The sequence below is a fragment of the Mustela nigripes genome, chromosome 7 (genome assembly GCF_022355385.1).
Source record: "Mustela nigripes isolate SB6536 chromosome 7, MUSNIG.SB6536, whole genome shotgun sequence".
In the NCBI taxonomy this organism is placed as follows: Eukaryota; Metazoa; Chordata; class Mammalia; order Carnivora; family Mustelidae; genus Mustela; species Mustela nigripes.
The window spans coordinates 19,043,133-19,064,914 of record NC_081563.1 but is presented as its reverse complement, the minus strand read 5'-3'; the positions used below and the strand labels follow the sequence as shown (position 1 = coordinate 19,064,914).

Genomic DNA, 21,782 nt, shown 5'->3' with positions numbered 1-21,782 from the left:
ACCAGGCTGGCGAACCTGCCTGCGTTCTTCTTCTGCTTCTTCTGCTCGAGTCCACAAATCCATTGACCTCAGCGAGTCGGGCCCAGGGATCCCTTGAAACTGAGAGCAGAATTGTGTGTGTATTTGCTTGTGTGGATGCTTATGTGGACAAGGTTTTCTGGACAATGGGTGGCATAACCTTCACCAGAATTTCAGGGGGGCTAGTGATCCAAAAGAGGAAGACCAGTGATCTAATCTTCCCCTCCTGTTTCTTCATCTTTCCAGGTGGAAAGCAGTGACACACCAAAGGACCCCGCAGTGACCTCCAAGTCCCCGTCCATGGCCCAGGACTCAGGCCCCTCAGAGCTGTTACCCAACGGGGACTTGGAGAAGCGGAGTGAGCCCCAGCCAGAGGAGGGGAGCCCTGCTGGAGGGCAGAAGGGCGGGGCCCCAGCAGAAGGAGAGGGTGCGGCTGAGACCCCGCCTGAAGCCTCCAGAGCCGTGGAGAATGGCTGCTGCACCCCCAAGGATGGCCGAGGAGCCCCCGCAGAAGAGAGTGAGTCCTGGGGACAAGGGGCCACCTCTTCTGGGATCCCCAGGATTCCCCCAAGGGTTAGAGACTGGGGCCAGTAGGCCCCAGCAGGCCTGGGAGCTGGAGGTCTACTTGCCAAGGCTGTACCCCGGGGGCTGCTGGCTGGATGCAGCCTGCACACATGTTTTATTTGGCCCATGTAGTGTTTTAAACATTTTCAAAAATTAGTTGCCAGTATTTAAAAATCAAGAAATTTCACATAAAAATCTGGAGTTTTGGCTTCTCATGGAAAAAAAAAAAAAAAAGCTAGATCTGGCAACAGTGGGTTTGTAGAATGCCAACAGTTGCAGGACTGGGGTGATGGCTGTCCCCTACACCCCTTCGTAGGCTGGTTGTGAGCCTCAGTTTCCCTCAGCCCTTACCTGGCCTGCTGCTTCTTCTACAAGACCTGCAGCTCTCGGGGACTACGTGCCAAGCCCCTGGCCTGGGTGCTCCAGGCAGTGGATGCCCTCTGCCAGGAAGAGCCCACTTAGCCTGCCCCAGCACAGAGGTCTCGAACCTGCCACAGTTCAGCTGACTCAGCTTAAGTGTGGTTGTGACTGAGTGGGATGGGGGCAGCGCAGAGGGGGGCGACCGGTGCGCCAGGCCCCTTCCTCCCCAGACTTTTTGGCCTTGCCCTGGAGTCCTGGAAAATTGCCTGCTTTTCTCTTTCAGGTTAAGCCAGTGATTTCAGGGCCAACCGAGCTGTAAACATGTTAGTAATGAGGACAACTAGCATTTGTACCGGGCTTCACAGTTTACAGAGTGTTTCCTCATATATTACCACATTTGATCCTCCCGGGGCCCTGCCAGGTTGTTTTGCATATGTGCATTTTAATTCAAAAAGTCTTCCTTCCAAGTGCAGTTGATGGAATGAGTAAATCGATTAATTGGCATAACTTACTTTGCATGGATCCAAACCCAATATTCATGCGGGATTGAAAGCATTTCCAGAAAAGAGATTTCCAAATTAAAAAAAAAATATATATATATACCTATATTTCATTCATTTATTATTCAACTAATATTTAATGATGTTCTTGTTATGTGCAAAGCACTTCCTGAGGTACTCTGTATTCGTTCTTTTGGTCCTCCAAACAATCTTCTTCAAGAGGTATTATTATTCCCATTTTAAGGCAGAAAAAAACCTGCCACTTAGCAGATGAAGTGACTCGCTCAGGGCAACCCCCGGAGCCTGTAAGTGGTAGATCCAGGATGCATTCGGTCTTGGCTCTGAAGGTGGTGTGCTCTTCTGCTGTCCCCTTTTATCCTGCAGGGGGGCTCAGGGCTGGCTGGCCGGTAACTGCCCAGCGCTCCTGGCCTCACCTGAGTGCCTTGTGGGTGTGGGTCCTGACACTGGGTGAGAGTGTTCAAGGGGCTGGAGTGGAGGGAAACCCAGGAGAAAAGGGAAAAGAGACCCTCTTCCTCCCGCTAAGAATACCAGGTATTCCAGTGTGGAAACTGGGAGCCCATCAGTAAACCCAGCCCCCCGCACCCCCCTCCAACACACAGTGTGCTGATTCCTGGGACCCCACCACGACTGGCTGGGGTAAGCTGCAGGCCTTCTGGCCTGGTGGGATGGAGCTAGAGTTCTCAGGCCACTCTTTTTTTTTTTTTTTTTTTTTTTATTTGACAGAGAGAGATTACAAGTAGGCAGAGAGGCAGGCAGAGAGAGAGAGGAGGAAGCAGGCTCCCTGCTGAGCAGAGAGCCCAATGCAGGACTCGATCCCAGGACCCTGAGATCATGACCTGAGCCGAAGGCAGCGGCTTAACCCACTGAGCCACCCAGGCGCCCCCTCAGGCCACTCTTAACCCTTGAGTGTTTGCTTTCACTTTGGGGTCTTTCTGTCTTCGGTTCTGTTTGTTCTCCAGAGTTCCTTCTTTAGTCAGTCAATAGGTGTTTGTGAAACCTCCAATTGGTGTGCGTGTCAGGATCTGGGCCAGGAGCTGGGGAAACCATCAGGAACAAAAACCTGGTTCTTGCCTTCAAGGACCTCACAGTCCGCTAGAGAGACAGACGTTAATGAGAAATTCGCGCTGAAAGGCATGTGATTCTACAGGGACATAGGTTCTCTAAGAGAAAATAAACACAGTTCTATGAGGAACTGTGACCAGGGAAACCCCAGCCAGCCCAACCTGTTCCACGGAAGTGGAAGGATGACTGGGGGTTCACCAGGTGAGGGGTGGTGTAGGAGGGAGTGAAAACAGGTACAGAGGCTCCTGGGGCATGGTGGGGTGTGTGCGTGCACACATGTGTGTGTGTGTGTGTGTGTGTGTGTGTGTGTGTGCGCGCACGCAACATGATCTGCTTTATGTTTTGAAAAAAAAAATCACTTTGCACCTTGGTTCCCAGAGTGAAACAAAGAGGCTGGGAAGGGGGTCAGGGGGCTGCTGCAGGTGTGGAGGGGAGGAGGGCGGCTGTAATGAGGTGGCAGCAGAGGTGGAGAAAAGAGGGCAAGCACCAGGAACCCAAGGGGAAAGGGGGAGAGGTGGTGTCGAGGTGAACTCCTGGGTTTGGGATTTTCGTACATTAAGGGGGACCTTCCTCAGAATGCTCCAAGCCTCCCTGACCTCCCAGTAGCCTCGGAGCATCCTGTGTTGTGTGCTTGTGGGCCTCAGAGCTGGGGGGACCCCTGAAGGCCACTGTGCATGGGCTGCATGCTGAGACTGGTGAGGTGCTGCCCTGGGACATGGCAGTGGTCTGCTGGAGGCTCGGCGGCCCAGCCCACAGCCAGCCCCGCAGAACGCGTACACAGCTGCTTAGTTCCAAGGAGGGAGGAGACTAAGGGCCTCGGGAGGTAGCGATTTGGCCATGGTCTCCCTTCTGTTCCCCTCATTCCAGGTCTCCTCTCAGGAGACCCCATCCCTCTCCCCTAAACCCCTCCCATTAGTTTCTATACAGGAAAACCGGAGGACTTTAAGGCAGCCTTCCTGGGCACACAGGTGCCCCAGATCCTGATAGTACAGCCAGGAGAAAGAAGGAGGAACAGGGGAGATGACGAGTAATCAGGACAAGAGCCACCTGGATAGGCAGGTGGTGGCCTTGGGACTGCTCCTGCACTCCTAGCATTAATGCCGCCATGATTGTAATAGAAACGATGGTCATATGGCTTCCTTTGACTGGATATTGACTATGTGTTGAGTGTCCTATATCCCAGCTACTCAAAGTGGCCCGGGGACCAACTGTGTTACCTGGTATCACCTTCAATTTAGAAATGCAGAATCTCAGGCCCTACCCTAGACCTGTGGCGTCCAAAGCTACATTTGAAAGAGATTCTCATGATTTTGATGGATAGTGAACTTTAAGAAGCCCTGCTCTTTAGTTAGCCATTCTTTTGCTTAATTTTTGTGATCATATGAGGAAAACTCTTATTGTCCCCATTTTTCAGATGGGGAAACTGAGTGTTCAGAAAGGTTAAGGTACTTACCCAAGATAATATAGCTAGTGAAGGATCGGATTAGGGTCAGCACAAAGCCCTTTTCTGCTCAGATTGGGCTAGTGACTGCCCCCTGAGCCAAGCCTGGCCTTAGCCTTGTCATGGAGATTTGGGTTCCTTTTAAAGGAAATTTGGGGTGGTCCCAGCCGAGTATAGGCTTAGACTGATAGGTAAGTGTGGTAGTGTTGGAGGCACCCTGGGCTCTCCTGCCCCCTGGACCTGAGATACTCGAGGGTCATGTCTGAGGCTCCAGGGCCACCCTGGGAGGCACACAGCCACCTGGCCCGCCTGTGACCCTGGGTCTGGGCCAGGAGCAGATGGACTGCAGAGGGAGTGTTGAGAGAGCAGCTGACCCTCCTTGACTCAGGACAAGTGCTGCATTCTGAGGCAGGCCCGTTTGTTGTTTTGCTGAGCCAGGCTGGAAAGTGTGTGTGTGTGTGTGTGTGTGTGTGTGTGTGTGATATCTCTCAGTGGGCATGTGCAGAATCTGTCCGGGAGAAAATTCCGGAAAGAAGCCAGTTGGAAACTGCACAAGGAAAAGTACTTCTGTTTGGGGGAACATGGGGGCCAGGGAATAGGGAAGGGGAGAACACGAAGGTGGCGGAGAATAAAGTGAACGGGCTGGGCATTTAGGAGCCCTGAGATCTGATTTCTGCTTTGTCAGTCACTCCACAACACCCCCCCCCCGGCCCCGCCCAGCCTCAGTTTCCCCACTGGCAAAATCTAGGGGCTGGGCAGGTGCTCCCATCATCTCTATAGCTCCCTTCAACCCTGATTTTCTTTCATCCGAATGAATAGATGATTCCCCATAATGAGATGCCGTGGAGGGAAATGTTTGAGAGGTCAGAGGGACCCCGCTGCCGCCAGGCCCGAGGGCGGGCGCCCCCTCCTGGCAGCCCAAAGCCTCGTTGGGAGAACGTCCAGGTGTGAGAGAAAAGTGCGGGGGGGGGGGGGGGCTAGGGAGCGCTCAAAAATATCGGGGGAGCTGGCTGTGCTGAGCAGAAGCACGGAGGAAGAGACAGCAAGACCGGGTGAGACGTACCTTCAAAGGCCTGTCGTGTAAAGTGTTAGCGAGCACCCCTGTTCCTGGCGTGCGCCCAGGACAGACGCTGGCGCTTTGCCCCCCACCCCCCTCGGGCAGCCGGCTGGGCACCGTCCCTGTCCCTGTTGTGTGGCCCACGTGTGTGCCCGCGCTGGCTGCTTGGACCCCTGCCTCCCCTCCCCTGGGCTCCGGGGGCGCTGTAACCCCTGGGCTGCCCCTCCCCCGGGGGCACACACTCAGAACCCCGGGGCTTCTCTAGTGAGAGAGAGGGAAAGAAACTTCCTCTCCGGGGCCGGAGGAGGCCTTCAATGCTGTGTCTGGTTTCCGCTTCAGAGCCAGGAGATGAAGTAGGGGCTGTTTTTTCCGTTTTGGGCTCCCCCACCCCAACTACCATGAGCCAGCCTCATTGACCTTCCTGCTTTGAGCCCAAGCTCAGTATTCTTGGCTTCAGAGATAGAAGTTCAGGGGCCCAGGTGGGAGGAGGGCTCACTGTCCCCCCACCCCCACCCCAGGAAGCTCTGGAAGGCATAATCACCCCAGTCCCACAGCCAGGGGTGGCTAGACTGCAAGGTGTGTGCTGGGCCTGGGAAGGGCATCCGGGGGAGGACAGGGATATTCTGGAGGAGTGTGGCTGCCCTCCTGAGTGGGGTCCGGACAGGGACGGCGAGAGGATGGGACTCTCCTATAGACAGAACTTCTGGGGCTTCTGCCCTCCTGGGGAGCCTTTCCTTCTAGGAACTGGAATCCGGGCCTAGCCGGAGAGCCGCAGGGAAGAGGCGGAGGGAAGTGCCTTAGGGAAAGGGATCCAAACTGATGTTTATCGAGCACCTACTACATGCTGCGTCCTGTTCCAGGCACTCAAGGTTCCCAGTAACCTATGATTTTAAACAGTCGGCTCTCTTGATTCAGTGAGAAAACAGGCTGAATGGAAGAGGTTACAGAGGTCACACAGAAACACCTGGAATTCAAGTCTTTTAGAAGAAAGGTTAGGGATGGGGAGTGGGGGTGCAGAGGCAGGTACAGATAACAGAACCACAGTGTTGAGACCTGCAGAAGGACCCTAGAGATAGATCATCTCCAGCCTCATTATCTTCCAGATAAGGAAACAGCCTCAGAAACAAAGTTGCTTCAGCAGAGTCTTGCTCCAGTGGCCCTGTACCCCGCTGCCTCCGAGGACATCTTTGCTTCACTCCCTAGAAGCATACAGCTCCCTTCCAGGGCAGGGGGAGACTGTGGCATCTGGCCCCTCCTCTGGGAAGGGAGCTGTTCCTAGACAGCCCCATCTGTGTGCCTGAGACAGAGTCAATGGGCCAGAAGCCGTGGCCCTGGCTTTTCTATTATTCCTTCGGATTTGGGCCTCCAGAGCTGCCCCAGTCCCTTCTCTGCTCTAGGCCGTGCTCTGAGTCCTTGGGGCCAACATGGTGCCTAGCACGCAGTGGGCCATCAGGTTGGACACATGAACAGTTGAATGGTTAAAGGACCCTTGTCCCCGTGGCAGGGACCCCAGGCACAAGGTGGGGCCTCTGAGCCACTCCTGTAACTCTGCCGACAGTCCCTTTGTTCTTCCCTCTCCACAGGCAAAGAACAGAAGGAGACCAACATCGAATCCATGAAAATGGAGGCAAGTGTTTTCCTCAACCCCCAGGGGCTCTGTGGATCCTGATTCTAGAAGAAAGCCACCTCCCTGACCAACCGTGGCGAATGTGTGTGAGGGGATCCTGAGGTGGTCTGTCCCCTTCTTTACATGTCCCCGTGTAAGGAGGAAAGGAGATGGGTGTGGAGGCTAGAAGCCCCCCAACAAGGCAGCCAGCTGGTCCCCTCTGAGACCAGACGCCTCCCCACATGGTTCATGTCCATGTGCCCCCCCACCCCCCAGCCCGTGGCTCACTTCTCCAGCCCAAACAGGGCCTTGCCCAGCACTCTCAGGGTTGACATCTCTGGCCAGGAGTCAAAGCTCCTGTGTTCTGTTTGAGGTGAGTGCCTCCTCAGTTTCCCCTCAGGAGGAGCGAACCTTGCAGTGGGACTGTCAGTGCCCATCTTAATGCCAGTCTGTCTCTCTGTCGTCTCTCTGTCCTAGGGCTCCCGGGGCCGGCTGCGGGGTGGCTTGGGCTGGGAGTCCAGCCTCCGCCAGCGGCCCATGCCGCGGCTCACCTTCCAGGCGGGGGACCCCTACTACATCAGCAAGCGCAAGCGGGACGAGTGGCTGGCACGCTGGAAAAGGGAGGTGAGGTGCCTTCTGGCCTGGGCCCCAGCCTGCCCCACAGAATTGGAAAACCAGAAGTTAGCTTCAGCTGCCCTCTGGAGCTGTTGTCAGGCCCCAGCCAAGCCTCAGTTTCCCCTTCGGGTTAACCTCTTGCACTTACAGGAAACCGCTTAACTCCTAGGCAGTGACTGGTTTCTTTTTTTGTTCAACAAATGTTTATTGATCACTTCCCATGTCTCAGGTAGTGTACTAAGCTCTGTGCGTATACAATTCCTGGCCTCATGGAGTGGATGTTCTGATGGAGGAGACAGAACAAGTAAAGACAGAAAAGTAAAGGAGGGGCTGAAATAGAGGATAGCAGAAGCCTGCTTTAGGTGGGGGTGGTCAGGGGAGGCTTCTTGGAGGAGGTGGCCTTTTTAAGTTAAGACCTAAAGGAGCAGGAGAGCTGGCTCTGATCTGGTTGCTCCTTGGCCCTTCAGTCTGCACTACCTCCATGCCTCTTGCTGCTAAATCCCTCTACTGGCTAGCTTCTACCACCCCCCACCCTCGACCCTGAACCCCCGCTGCCCGCGACCCCCATGGAGGGTATCTGGTGAGGAGTGGGGGTGGGGGTAGAATGTTCTAGGCAGAGGAAACACCACAAGCAAGACCCTGACTTGTTTGGCAAAACAAGAGACCAGTATGCCCCGCGTGAAATGAGCGAGGGAGAAAGTGGGGTCAGACATGGGGTCCAGCCATGTGGGGCTCTGCAGGTCTTGGCCAGAAGCTGGTATAATTCTGAGTACATGCAAGGAGATAGAATCAGTAAGTCAGTAAGGCTTGCTGATGGGTGGGAGGGGCGAAAGAGGGGAAGAAACGGCAGGTCTCACCTGAATACCTAGGGATGCTTGTGCCGTGTCCTCAGATGGGGCAGGCAGCTGGAGGAGCGGGTTTGGGACTGCTGGGAACTGGCAGTTCAGCCTGAGAGGCCGAGGTGCTTGTAGCCGGCGGGGTGGGCAAGTCCGCACTTCAGGTGCAAAGACTGGAGGACGTCAAGAGCAGAAGCTGCTGTTTAAGTCCAGAGAAACGGATGAGCTCACCTGGCGATAGGGAAAGAGAAGAGCCCAAATCCCAAGTTTCCTCCCTGGAAACTGCACCATTTATGGGCTGCGTAGAGAGGACGACAGGGCTGAGAGGCACGTCCATTGCCTCTGACAACCCGGAGGTAGCTGGTGACTTTTCTAAGAGAAGCTTCCGTGGGGGTGGAAGCCAGCCCATGGCAGACCGCAGCAGGGACAGGAGGTGAGGCCGTGGACACTGAAAGACCAAGGAGCCAGCAGCCTATCAAGCCTGATGTGCGGGGCCGCTCTCCTGTCTGATCCGCAGATGGACCTCTGGCAGCAGGAAGGCAGCAGAAGTGGCGTGAGTTGCCACCATCTGGGGCGTTCGCCCCAGGCCTTCAAAGGAAGGCATTGGCCGATTTACACTGTGTGAGTGCTCGCTCTAGAAGAAGTTCAGAACGAGGTAGGGGTTGGTCTGCGTGATGGTCTCCAGTTCCTTCGGGCTCCAGGAAGGCAGAAAATTTCCCTCCTGGAAGCGCCTGGAGAAGGGACCGCCTGTCAAGTTTCCCTGAGAAGAGAGGCACTTGACCCTGAGCTCAAAGTGTGGTCTTTAGGACGAAATTCAGGAACTGGGGCTGTTCTTGCCATCTGGTGGGTTGCCTACTAACTAGCCCCCTGGCAGCCAGTGGGGGCAGGGCGGAGGGATGCATTTTCCTGCTCTCCCAGAGTCCTGGGGCCAGAAGGCTAGGCCTAATGACGTTTAGACCTGGAACACTCATGCACTCTGCGGTTCTCAGACTAGGCTTCCCTGAAGAAGCAGTATGGAAGCCTGCCCTCAGCCACCAGAGAAAAGGGGATCTTCTCTCAATTCACAGGAAAAATTAGGATAGTCGGGGCATTTTCTCGATTTTATCATTTCCACTAGAATTTAAAAAGACTTGATCATGGGCCTCTTGTAGCATACGCAGAAGCAGAGAGAGTGGTGGGCTGAGGAAACCCCCACGTACCTATCATGCAGCTTCAACAAGCATCAAAAGCTTTTCTAGTAAACTCTCAATGTTTGCCATCCACTTCCCCACCCCCAGCCAAGAAAGGTCATTGATGAGCATTAAGAGAAAAACTTGGAAAGTTGATTCAACTGCAAATGTTTTAGGTATATGTGACTTGAGATGTAGAGGTCTTCCCCTGCCCCCAAAATATATTTTCTGGGGCACCTGGCTGGTTCAGTCTGTTGAGCACAAGACTCTCGATCTCTGGGTCTTGAGTTCAAGCCCCACGTTGGGTGTAGAGCTTACTTAAAAAAAATATATATATATATATATATATATATATATACTTTTTGCCAATCTTTTCCTTCCTTATTTATATTCTGTGACTAAAGAGTCCATCGAGGATTTGTGACTGTCAGCACAGGAGTCAGAGCTGCTGGTCACCTCAATCTCAGAGTAGGGGGCAGGGGCTGCACTTAGGTGCTGGCCAGGGGCTCAGGCCCCCTTCAGGCTTCCTGCTGCCTGCTGAGGCCTGGCCCCAGTACCATACCCGCCCGCCTTGGGCTGTGCCTGGCGTCTAGCGGACAGCTAGTTGCAGGTAACATGAATGCTGGGGAAACACAGCCAGCTTCAAGACTGCCACGTTCCCTTCAGACTGAAGAGTAGTAACTGTCCTCACAGAGTGGCCTACCAGACGTAAAGAAACCCTTTCACCCCTGGCCACCTCACCTCGTTCCCTGGCATTCGACCCTTTCTTCTGATACTGCCTCCCTTGGCCTTCCTGACCTTGGCCCTGAAGTTCTTCCCCATTTCCTCCAACTGCATCTGCTCAGCCTCCTCCTCTGTCCCGTGGCGATGGCATCCCCAGATCTCTGCCTGCCCCTCTGCCCCCCGCTGCTCTTGATCCCCCTCCTTAACCGCTTAAGGGCTCTCATAGATCCTACCATCTACCTGCCTGCCTCCCAAAAAGACATGTCCCCTCCCCAAAGCATGGTTCCAGATGTTTCCTAGGCAGTGTCACTTGAAGGGCCAGCCAGCCCTTCCTAACCTCAGAATGCAACACCTGCTCTTTAAAACTTCCTGCAGGGCCCCGTTATTGGGCAGTCAGAACTCTCCGTGTCTGTGCACTGTGTAAGATACTGGGGGTACTGGAAGCCTAGAGCATGCCTAGTCACCCCAAGATAGGATGAGGGTTCAGGGTACCTCGGGAAGGGCATCACCCGTGGATCATCCGTGCATCAGCAAGAGGTGGCTTCTGGCTTTTAAGGGGTGAACTGGAATTTAGGAAAGAGAGTAGAAGGGCATTGCGGAGGGAGGTGTATGACCTGTGCAAAGGGTCTGGGGCACAAGGCAGCATGGCCTTTTCAGGATCAGGAAGGGAAGTTCGTGGTGGGGCACAGAATGTGGGGCCTGAGGACTGTGTTGTCCCGTCTTGGGGTTTCCACCAGACCCCAGTCTACACCTGCCCCTTCCTTGGTGCACATGCCCCACCTGGGGGGCCTGCTTCCCTGAAAATATTCCACCAGCTGCATTCCCTTTTGCCATGACACCCTTGTCAATCCAGTTACTAAGTGAGGTTCACTTTTGACTTTTCCATCTGAGATTACCTACCTCCCCAGGCTTTCCTCCCCCAGAAAAAAAAAAATGTTTAAGGCGGCTTAGAATATCACGAAAGGAATGAAATGTAAAGTAACTGGGTGAGGAAAAGGAGACGTTTGCTCCTTCCCCGGGGCCGAGGTGGGAATTCCGGCTGGAGGGGGGAAGCTCTTGTCTTCCGTCTGTGCCTTCATGGATTCCCTTCACTTCCTTCCTAAGCCTTTTTTTTAATTAATCTGTATTTAGATTTAGCCAGCTGGACTCAGTTTAGATGATCCCAATTTTGTTGGCAACATCCAAAGCATCATAGTCAGGGGCCAGCCGAACGTATGCCTTCTTCTCTCCATCAGGCCTGATTAAGGTGTTGACCTTGGCCACATCCATGTCATCGAGCTTCTTCACAGCCTGTTTGATCTGGTGCTTGTCGGCCTTGACATCCACCATGAATACAAGTGTGTTGTTGTCTTCTGTTTTCTTCATGGCCGACTCAGTAGTCAGGGGGAACTTGATGATGGCATAGTGGTCAAGCTTGTTTCTCCTGGGGGCGCTCTTTCGAGGGTATTTGGGTTGCCTTCGGAGACGCAGAGTCTTGGGTCGTCGGAACGTAGGTGATGTGCGGATCTCTTTTTTTTTTGTGACTGTGGACGCCTTTCAGCACCGCTTTCTTGGCTTTCAAAGCCTTTGCTTTGGCTTCGGCTTCGGGAGGGGCAGGGGCTTCCTTCTTAGCTTTCGGCGCCATCTTCGTAAAAAGCCTTCCTAAGCCTTTTAAGGACTAAGCTGTGCTTGAATCATGACGAGGCCTTGCTCGACAACCTACAGTTGCTTGACAACCTACAGTAGCTCCCCACTGTCTCCCTCATGGTGTCAGGAATCCTCAGGCCGTTTGTCCAGGCATCGGTGCTCCTGTGACTTCCCCCCACCGCACCTCACTACCATTCTTCATGAGAAAGGTCCTCTGAGAGGGACCAGTCCCCCCGTATATTGGCCTCTTCTTTCCTCCCTGCCTTTGCTCCCCCTGGGGTTTCCTTTAGCTGTTCTTCGGGAGTCCGCAAGGCTCTCCGGCTCATCCTGACCCCCTTCTCTGCACCCCATAGCCCTTGCTGTTAGTATTTTTGGCTGTAGCACTCTGGGAAATTTCACAGGGTGTTTTTCACTATTTCTTCCCTGTTAGTCGAGTCGTTCCCCCATCACACCCAGTCTGATGTCGGGCAGGGGACATGGGTTCAGCAAATGGCTGTGGCTTGGCCATGCAGTTGACAGGTTGGTGAATGTGGAACACCTCCTCAGAGAGCTCAGCCCTGCGATTTCTGCCTTGAGGCCCCAAGCCCTTGGTTTCCATAGGGTTTTCCCAGAGGCGCCGACAGGTGTACCTGGAGAACAGCTTGGGGCCCGGGGACCCGTGCAATTAGGTTCTCATGGCTGAGGGGGGATGCCCTGATTCTTGTCCACCCTGTGTTCCTGTGGTTTCTGCTGGGCCTCTGCTGTGCTCCGCCCGGGAGAACTGGGCCCAGGTCCCCACAGGCAGAGAGGGTCCAGGCCCTGGTAGCGGGGAGGGCGGGCGTGAGGTAATTCCTCCTCCCAGGGGAGGTCAAGGCCTAGGCTCCTCTTTCTGATAATTAACAGAACAGAAGGACCCAGGGGGAGTACTCTGGGCTTAGCAAGGGCTTCTCCTATGTATTACTTCATCGGTTCTCACCATGGTGAGGTGGAGGGGTGAGGAGGGCTAGTCAGGCAGTTGGGACATCAGCCAGCCAGAGGGGCCATGGACCCCCAGTTCGTACCACTGCTTATGGCTTCAGGGCTCATGTGAAGCTGGGGGATGCTAGGGCTGTCAGTAGTGTCTTCCCCCAAGCCCGATTTTAAAGTTCTATCAGGGCAAGGGTACCGTGTCCTGCTGATCTAGGACCTGGTCCTTTTTCTGGCTCCCATCCCAAAGGAGGAGGGATTCATGCCTCTTTACACTTGCGGGATGCTTCGTACATACTCGGTAGCGATGATGGCAAATAATCTGTGGTTCTAGTCTCTCGTCCCCTTCCGTGCCCCTCCTATAGCGGGCAGCGCCCCCATCCCCTGCCTCCAGGTTGCCCTACAGGCAGCAAAACTTTCACTTTCCTGAAGGGAAGGGTGCCTTTGGAGGCAAGTTCAAATACCACTTGGTGACTTACCTAGGGTGGGACCTCAGTGTCTCTTGCAATCTCACTGAGCTGAGGTTCCTTGGCCGTAGCTGGCCTTGGCTCTGCAGCGTGTGTCCTGGGCGTGGCTCCTGCCCACGTGAGCAGCCTGTGCCTGTGCCTGTGCCTGCTTTCTGCCTCTCCCCACCCCGAGCTTGGTAGACGCAGGCCCTCTGCGCACTGCTGTCCCCAGGGCTGGCATTCCGGAGGGACTGGGTAAAAGTGTGCTGAATGAATCAATAATTCGAGTCTCAGAATCATGTGGGCTAATAAAGGAATTCTTAATATCCAAAGCTCCTAGAGCAGGGCTTGCCTAAAACAGGAACCTGATGATTTTTGAAATGATTTCATTTATTTATTAATTATTATTATTTTCTCGAAATGATTTTAAATGACACACGTATTACACAAATGCGTTCTTCTTGTAAAAAAAGACTCACCCCTCCCCCATGGGTTTAAGTCCCCCAGCAGAAGCACGTAGTTGTTAGTTTGGTGATAGGACGTGATTTTTTCTGTCCATCTCTGTGTGTATAAATATATAATTTTGTTTCACAGTTGTTTTTGTTTCTTTTCCTTTTTTACATAAATGGAACCACATCATAGTTTCATTTTACAGCTTGGTTTTTCACTTACAATAAGCACCAACAATCTAGCCATGTAATTACGGTTCTATCCCACTGTACAGATTACCACGGTTCTACTTACTTGTTCTCTGAAGTGGGGTGGGGGGCTGTGCGCGGTGTTCATGTTGGTTGAGTGTTTTATCGCGTGAGCACCTGCGGTGGTGAGCATCCCTGGTCCTGCCTCTTTGTGCATCTGTGTTTCTCTAAGACAGACACCCAGAAAGAGAAATGCTAGGTCGAAGGGACTGTGTGCTTTCCATTTTGTCAGGTCTGCCAAATTGCCCTCCAGAAAGGGCAAGGACCAATTTCTGCTCCCATAAACAGGGCATGAGTAGACTTCCACCTTTGCCAGCGTCATTATTGGGCTAATCTAAGGGGTGGAGAAAATGATGTCTTGCTATGATTTAATTGGCGTTTCCCAGATAGTAAGTGAGGTTGGACATCTTTTCATATGGTCTTTGGCCATTTGTGCTGTTGCTACTAGGAGCCCAGCAAATGTTGCTTCTGCTTGCTTTATAACCCCACCGTGCTTCCTGTCCGTCCTGGGGAGAACAGCCTGTGAATGTCCAGAGGCTCGTCTCCTGCTGTGCTATATTCCATTTAATAAGCAAACGCTAAGCACCTACCACGTAGGGGGCCATTGTGCTGGGGGCTTTGGGAATAAGGAGATGAATTAGGTGTGATCCTCTGGGCTTTAGTACAGGAGACTTGAGAAATGGTGGCACCAGCAACGTAAACCATTAAGGACTAAAACCAGATTATGAGCAAAGTATACGGCAAGTAGTTTTAGGTTGTTCTGGTCAGCAGGCATTCCTTACTTATCCGCCGTATGTAAATTTATGACAACGTGAACTTTCTTACAGGATGGCCTCAAAAATAACATCTCCCTTCCAGGAAGTGAGGCCATTTGGGGCAGGCATGACAAGACTACTTTACCAAAAGGCTGAACAGGTTTTTAAAGGTATGTCTGTGACAGCCTGTAATCAGAATGATTTTCAGGGCTGGCCTTTAGGATGGGCTGTGAAAATTGTCATCCTAGAGGCTCCCATGGTCTCCTAAGTAGGTGGGCCGTTTGCACCCTGGAGCGTTCACTTCATCTGGAGGGTACAGAGAAGAGCTCTTAGAACAATCCCCACTTCTTAGGGATGAGAAAGCAAGTGGTAGCCATGGGCGGCAGGGTCTAGCAGCTGACCGCACCAACCCTGGAACCCAGCGAAAGGAGTCGGACTTGACTGAGCTCCTATTTCTTGCCAGGCACTGTGCCAAGAGCGTTCACTTTCACCCCAGAGCTAAGATGTGATCAACTGAACTCGTATATCGGGACCCACCAAACAGAGTCTGCTTCAGGGTCCCCCCCGCCGGGGCGGAAATGTAAACCTCAGTCCATTTGCGATTATGGGAAACACTTGTCCGCAAACCTCACGGGCACCAATCATAGTCGTCTGGCTCAGCTTTTGCGCCAGCTCACCTGAGCCTAAAAAAGCAGGACCTGCTAGCCTTATAAGGAAACTCCTGACTTCCTAGCCAATCGAGCCCTGCTTCCGCCTTGCCTCTCCCAATATTCTAGCAAGCTCTCTCCCATCCAGAATCCCTCGGGGAGAGTGCTCCGTTACGTTTTGGGTTCTGTGCTCCCTGATCCGTGGACTGTTTTCCCGTGAGTAAAGGACATCAAACTCATTAGTAAACTGTTTTATTTTTGTCATTGGACAGATACATTGTCTGCAATTACTATAAGAACTATTTTTATCCCGGTTTTACTGATAGGAAACCAAGATTTCCCCTAGATAAGGAGGTAAGAACCACATGGATATGCTTGTAGAGCATTCCCAGGGCAAGACTGATCTCATGCTGCTCTGTTTTGCACCCAAACGACTCACCTAGAACAGAATCTTCCTGGTTTGCAGTCGTAGCTTTTCTTCCAACTAAAGTATGGGGTTAAAAGAGGGGCAGCGCTAGGTGGCCCAGCAGCCCCCAGCTGCATCCACTCCCCATCTCCTGGGCCACCCACTGTCTTTCCAGGTTTGGGTCCTTTTCAGTCCCTGGGACTGGTCCGCCCCGCTCTGCAACTTTGGTCCTAAGCCCTTCCTTCCCTTGAATTGCAGTTTTCTCACAGCTGTCCGTTTGACATTGTGCGATTGGATTAAAACAATGTTGGAATGCAATTCAGGAGGCCTGGTTTCTGGACTCAGCCTCGGCCCCTGATCGATTTGAGAAGGTCTTTCTCCTCTCTGTCTGCACGTCCGCTTCCGTATTTGTAACCTGACGGAAATAGACGTAGCTGACCCCAAAGATTTTAAAATTTTGTAATTTGGGGGTGGAGGGCGGGAGTCCTGCTCTGTGGTGCCTTTGTCTCCTATACTACCCTGTACGTGAATTCCAAATCAAGTATTCGAGTGCGTTCTCAGACCTTACATACGTACCTCTGTAGGAAGCACACCCATAAAGTATCCCGATAAGGATTTGTATAAAGACTTCTGTGACATGGACGTGTTTGGCGCTATAGTCTAGCTTTTTTTTCCGCTTCCCTGCTATCTCTCTTTCCTCCTCTGGTGTTACATGCCCAGATCAGAAAGGTTGACTGTGGTACTATCTTCAGACACCAGGTCTGGGCTGGGGAGGGGCCGAAAAGGGCCATGTTGCAAAGCGTGCTCTCCACCTACCCCCCCATCCCCACCCCCACCAGTGTGTCAACCACACTCCTGTCCTCCTGGGGCATTTCCTTAGCTCGGGAATTCACCTTCCAGCTTCCGGCTTTGGTGGCATCTGCTTAGATCTGCCCCTTATTATTGGTTTCCTTTTCATGAGCACATATTCATTCATTATTTCAAGGACTTGTTGAAACTTAGCTGAGGAAGTACTGTGTGCTCAGGCTTTAAGATAACACCACGTGTGTTTGGGTATCTACCCCATTCCCACATTTTCTAGACACTAAGGAAACAAATGTGGAGGAAAGCCAGAATCCCACCCCGGGATCCCCCTTCCCCTCCAGAGGGGTGGGCAGGTATGGGAATGTCTGCCTGTAGCCCAGTAGGGCCATTTTGGAAATAGGACCATATGGGCCATGGGAGCGACTGACTAGCCCTGCCTGAGGACCTTGGCGCAGGCTTGCCGAAGAGAGGAGACAGCATGCAGGCCTTCCACAGGAGCCGGGAGTCTCCCTGGCAGGAATGGTAGCAGCACGGCATTGGGTGGGCTCCTGCGGCAGGTGCCGAGAAATCCTCTGGGAGTTTGGAGTCCAGAGCACTTCAAGATGGTTTGCATCATTAGTTCAACCTCGGGAAACATTCTCGTAGCACTTTTTTTGTTTTTTTTTAAAGATTTTATGTATTTATTTGACAGAGAGAGACACAGAGAGGGAGAAGCAGGCTTCCCGCTGAGCAGGGAGCCCGATATGGGGCTCGATCCCAGAACCCTGGGATCATGACCTGAGTCGAAGGCAGAGGCTTAGCCCACTGAGCCCCCAGGCGCCCATCTAGCACTTTCTATGAGGCAAAGGAGAATATATAATGGCGATGTTCTCCCTGCTTTGCTTTAAAGAGCAGACGCATGTCCAGGAGACCCCCAGGGACGTTCAAGCCTGGGGAGGCCAGCCTGCCTATATGACTCTAGCCAGTACGTTAGATGAAGGAGCTAATGGGCTTGAATTCAGTTGTTACTGAACACACAACAGCGCTGAGCTGATGCTGGAGGACTTGCTCCCTGGCCCGTCCCAGAGCTGCATGGGGCTGCTGGAGGAGGCTGGACTTTTCACCATGAACCTCAGTGTCAGGCAGGAGCTCTTGGCCGCGGGGGCGCGGGGGAGGGTTGGTGGTGGGGGCGGGATTTCAGGGAAAGAACCACTGAGGGCAAAGAGGAGGCATGAAGCTTCTGGGTTGGGTAGGGAACAGCAAGAGGCTCTGGTACGTCGTGTGTGAGAGTCAGGAAGTGTAAGAAGAGATAAGACGACAGAGGAAGATGGTCAGATCGGCAAAGGCCTTCCTGTCACAGTGAGAGACCGAGGCTTCACTGTGCAGGAGAGAGCAGGGGTGTGAGAGAAGCGAGTGTGGATTTTAGGAAGGTGACCCTGGCGGCATGGCAAGGGAGGCCAGAGCCAAAAAGCTGAGAAGGAGGAGGACTTAGGACAACATTCCATGGCTTTGACCGAGGGTCCAGGTCACAGGAGGCAGACAGGATAGAACTGTCTGCAGTTGGAGGGTGGAGAGAAACCTGCTTTGTTTGGGGACTGGGGGTGGTGGTCTTCATCTGAGCTAGAGAATCCTAGAGGGAGAGCAGCTTTGGGACCGGACGGTGGTGTGGGCTTTTCATTTCCTTAAGGATGTATTTTGATCAGCAGGAGTTCTTCATTTTAATAAGGTCCAGTTTATCCCATTTTTTTTTCTTTCATTTTTTTAGTGTGTGTAGCTCAGAATTCTCTGCCTACCCCAAGGTTGGGAAAAGGTTCTCCTAGGAGGGGCTGGACCTTTGAGTTAGACGTTGTTAGACAAACTGCTTTTGAGAAGTCAGCAGGGTGGCCGTGAATGGGGAGAGGTGTACCAGGCAGCTCAAAAGGTGGGTTCGGAATTAGGGTCCCCGTTGTGGAAGGTGAGTGCACGCTGCAGGGGGAAGGGAAAGGCCTGGAGTGCAGGCTTGGAGAGCAGCCCGCACTGACCCGGATAGTGCGGAGCAGGGACGCAGAGCTCCTGGGAGTCCCTGGCAGCCGGGACTTTGAGGACTTCCCCAGAAGGAGCTCTGAAACCCATTAGAGGACCATTCAAGACCCCTTTGTCGCTAATCTGCAGAGCCCTTTCTAATCTGCGTGAAGTGTCTGGTCATCCTGGCCTCCACCGCTCAGTTTATACTTTTCCCAAGGCCACCATGTCTTGTGTGTGTGTGTATGTGTGTTTGGGTGTGTGTGTATAATTTTCCATTTTCGGACTTGCCATTTTTTAATTACAACTCTTTGCAGTGCCTTATGACTCTTCCCCTATTCCTCTTTAGTCAGTAAATGGTGGGCAGTATAAATGTTTTAATTTTCCATTCCCAACCTAGATGGGTTGAACAAAAATAGGGATGAAACAGCTCAGTCTCCTGAGTATTTGCTTCTAGATGCTGTTTAAAGGGCAACTTTGCGGGGTAAACAGATACCAAAAATTGAGTTGGACTTGCTTTATACACAACAAAAGTGCGATCAGAAGTCAGCATCTTGAAGGGTGTGTTGGTGTAGTAACACTGCATCAGAATCACCTGGGCAGGGCATTCAAAAGGCCCATTCCCAGGCCTCTTTTGGAACGTCCTAGAGGCAGAAGCCTCTTGGGGGGTTCCCGGGAAAGCTGATTTTCTAGCCGGCTCCCCAGATAATTCTGAGACTTACGGAAGTTTGAGAACCACCAAGCTTTGGATGATTCCAAGGAAACCAAACTTGGGACGCAAGTGATTTCCAAAAGATGTCTTTATTGTATCACCTACATTGCGGGGTGCGGGGGGGGTGCTCTGTGCACATTGGGGTCACCGGGGATTTTTGTTTTTGCTTTAACCACCATGGTCTGGGCCCCTCCTCTGGATTTGTTCCTTACATTTGGAATTTAGTGATGGACCCTGCCCCCCCCCCCCCCCGCTTCTGAAGCTCTCCAGGTGATTCTAACGTACAGCCCAGGGTGGGACTCTCCGATCGGGAATCCTGAGCTGGGAAAGATGTGCGGCGTCTAAAGCGGGCAGCGCTAGGGAACTGTTTCCAAACATGGGTGGGGGAGAGAAGACCGGAAAGGACTTGGTACAGGAATTCAAATTTTCCCTTTGGGATGGAGATTGTAGGCGTTCCTGCTGTTTTCAGCAGTTTACCGCTTGGCTCGTCCGCCGGGATCCTCCTGGGGCTTCTCTTAGGACTCTGAAACTTGAGAGGGTCTGCATGCCTGAATCTGAATGGTGGTCCCCGAGGCCCCTCCCTTTGACCCCCAGGCCTAGAGCAGGGGTGGGGGAGGGGAGGGAAGGGGACAGCAGCCCAGGCAGTTTGGGTTTACCAGGTTCCTTTTGACCCATACCCCAAGGTGTGAAATCTACGTTTCTCGCAAGGCTCGGGTTTCTAAAGCAAAGTGACCACATCGACAAGTCCTTAAGCCAACTTGACATAGGGTTCTTTCCACCTGTCAAATGCTGCCCCCCCAACTTCCTTCTGTCCTTCCTGTAACATTCAGCAGATATCCGTGGTCCCATCAGACTGATTAGGAAACCAGGATCCAGAGAAGGTAGGCATTTGCTGAACGAAGCTCCTGGCATCCACTGTGATCCCCTGCTCAGTCTGAGCCCTCCCATCCGGCTCCTGGTGGGGACTCGGTGAGGTACGGGCCAGCCACATGGCCACCTGTACCCCTGCTCCCTGCCCAGACCCCGCCCCCCACTCCCTGGTGGAGCCCTGCACACCCCGCCACTCTGGGCTGAGGGCTGAATGCGATCTGGAGGGGAGAGCTGGCTTTGCGGGGAAGCCTTCCCCTTACTGAGTGGCGCTGGAGCTGGCGGGAAGGAGAAGGCGGGTGGGTCAGTGAGGGACGAGGTAGCCGCTGCTGCAGCTCCAGGAGCCTCGGCGGCTGGGGCTCCCAGGCCCCTGGCATCAGGGAAAGTGCCGCAGTGACTGGAGAGAATGACAGGGCTGGGATGAGTGAAGGCCGCCTAGGGTGATGGCAAGGAGAGATGAGGCCAGGGGTCAGCTAGGAAGGGCCTCCCGACCCTTTCTGTGGCTCTCTGGATCCCTGGAATGCGTGCGAGGGGGACTGAGTGTGTGGATCGTACAGCGGGCGCCCCGGGGCGCCTCCTCCCTCGCACCCCTGCCCTCCCTGTGCTGGGGAGCCGAGGCGGCCGCAGACACCCCTGAAGATCTGGCTGCTCCTGTCTGAGAAACCAGGAGGCTGTGCCCACTCCTCGCTCCCCACCCCGCTGCACTCCCGTGCCCGCCCCCGCCGATCTGGGTCTCCTCCGATTTCCTTCAGCACACGGAGACCGCCTCCCCACCACATAATTTACCACCTAATTGCATGCTGTCTTGGAGGAGGGCTGTGGTTCCATGCGCGGTGGGTCTCGGGCACACAGTCGGGCTGTGAGTAACACAAGGGTGGAGGCCCGTCTCCCCCACCTCCGCAGTGTCCTCCCTGGGCCCAGCGGTGGTGGGTGCTCGGGACAGCTGTGCTCCTGGATCCCGGGGTCGGGCTGGGGTTCAGGTGGGCTCAGATGTCGGCTCCAGAGTACAGCACGGACCCTCCTGTGGGTTCTTCGACTCGCGAGGGGGATGGGGTGCCCCTGGCCCCCAGCGTTTGCCTGAATGCTGCACCTTTCCCGGGCCCAAGTTTGGGGAGGATGGCACAGAGCCCAACAGGCCGGCACAGTGCGGGTTGCCATGGTGACCCTTTTCGTTTCCTTCCGAAGGACGATCGTAGGACGATCGTTTCTTTCAGCCCGTTCATCCTTCATCCGCCTGGGCTGCCACCATTCTCTGCACTCTGGGAACCACGCTGCCCAGCCCCATTACCTCTGCTTTGTGCCACAGGGAACCACTTGTCGGGAGGCTCGGTTCTAAATCACAGTCCAGTATCAGCCGGTGGCGTGTTCTGGCTTGAAGGGGAGCAGTGGGGACAGGCCCTGTGCTCCTGGATCCCGGGGCGAGCTCACCTCAGCCTCTACTTCTACCTGCCCTTCCTCTCTCCAGACCACTTCCTCCTCAGTTAGTGGCTCAGACCCTCTGGGTGGGCTCAGTTCCTGAGGGCTTCGGTTTCCTGGTTTGTAACAAGGACAGCCGGGGCCTTTAGTGGTTTCCACACCTGGCAAGAATCAGAATTACCGAGGGAGGTTTCTCAGTGGATTCCTGGGCCCTGCCCCAAGCCTGCTGATCTCCGCAGGAGGGCCCAAGAATCTGTATTTTTTAAAAAAACCTCCTTGGGTGATCCTAATACAGTTAAACCCAACTGACTTGGGGATTCTCCTGGCAAGATGATCTGTGGGGCCCTTTCGGGAAGGAAAGGAAGCCCTGCCCTGTGCTGAGGACTGACCAGTCTTTCTGGGTTCTCAGAGCTTCTGAAGAGCCCCTCGCAGGCTACTCGTCAGGAAGCGGGTGTTTCCTGGTCAGGCTGGCTAAGCCAAGACCAGGCCCCCACCTTTCCCCCACAGG

General features: G+C 53.7%; 1 protein-coding gene across 3 annotated transcripts in view; it reads left to right on the top strand.

The window, feature by feature from the left end:
• Positions 1 to 21,782, top strand: part of DNMT3A (DNA methyltransferase 3 alpha) — a 100,939-nt gene that overhangs the window by 51,903 nt on the left and 27,254 nt on the right. For all 3 annotated transcript variants that reach the window (XM_059405261.1, XM_059405259.1, XM_059405260.1), the window contains exons 4-6: positions 265 to 535; positions 6,607 to 6,650; positions 7,107 to 7,253. In XM_059405261.1, coding sequence (XP_059261244.1) covers positions 265 to 535; positions 6,607 to 6,650; positions 7,107 to 7,253 — 462 coding nt within the window. The remainder of the gene's footprint in view (positions 1 to 264; positions 536 to 6,606; positions 6,651 to 7,106; positions 7,254 to 21,782) is intronic.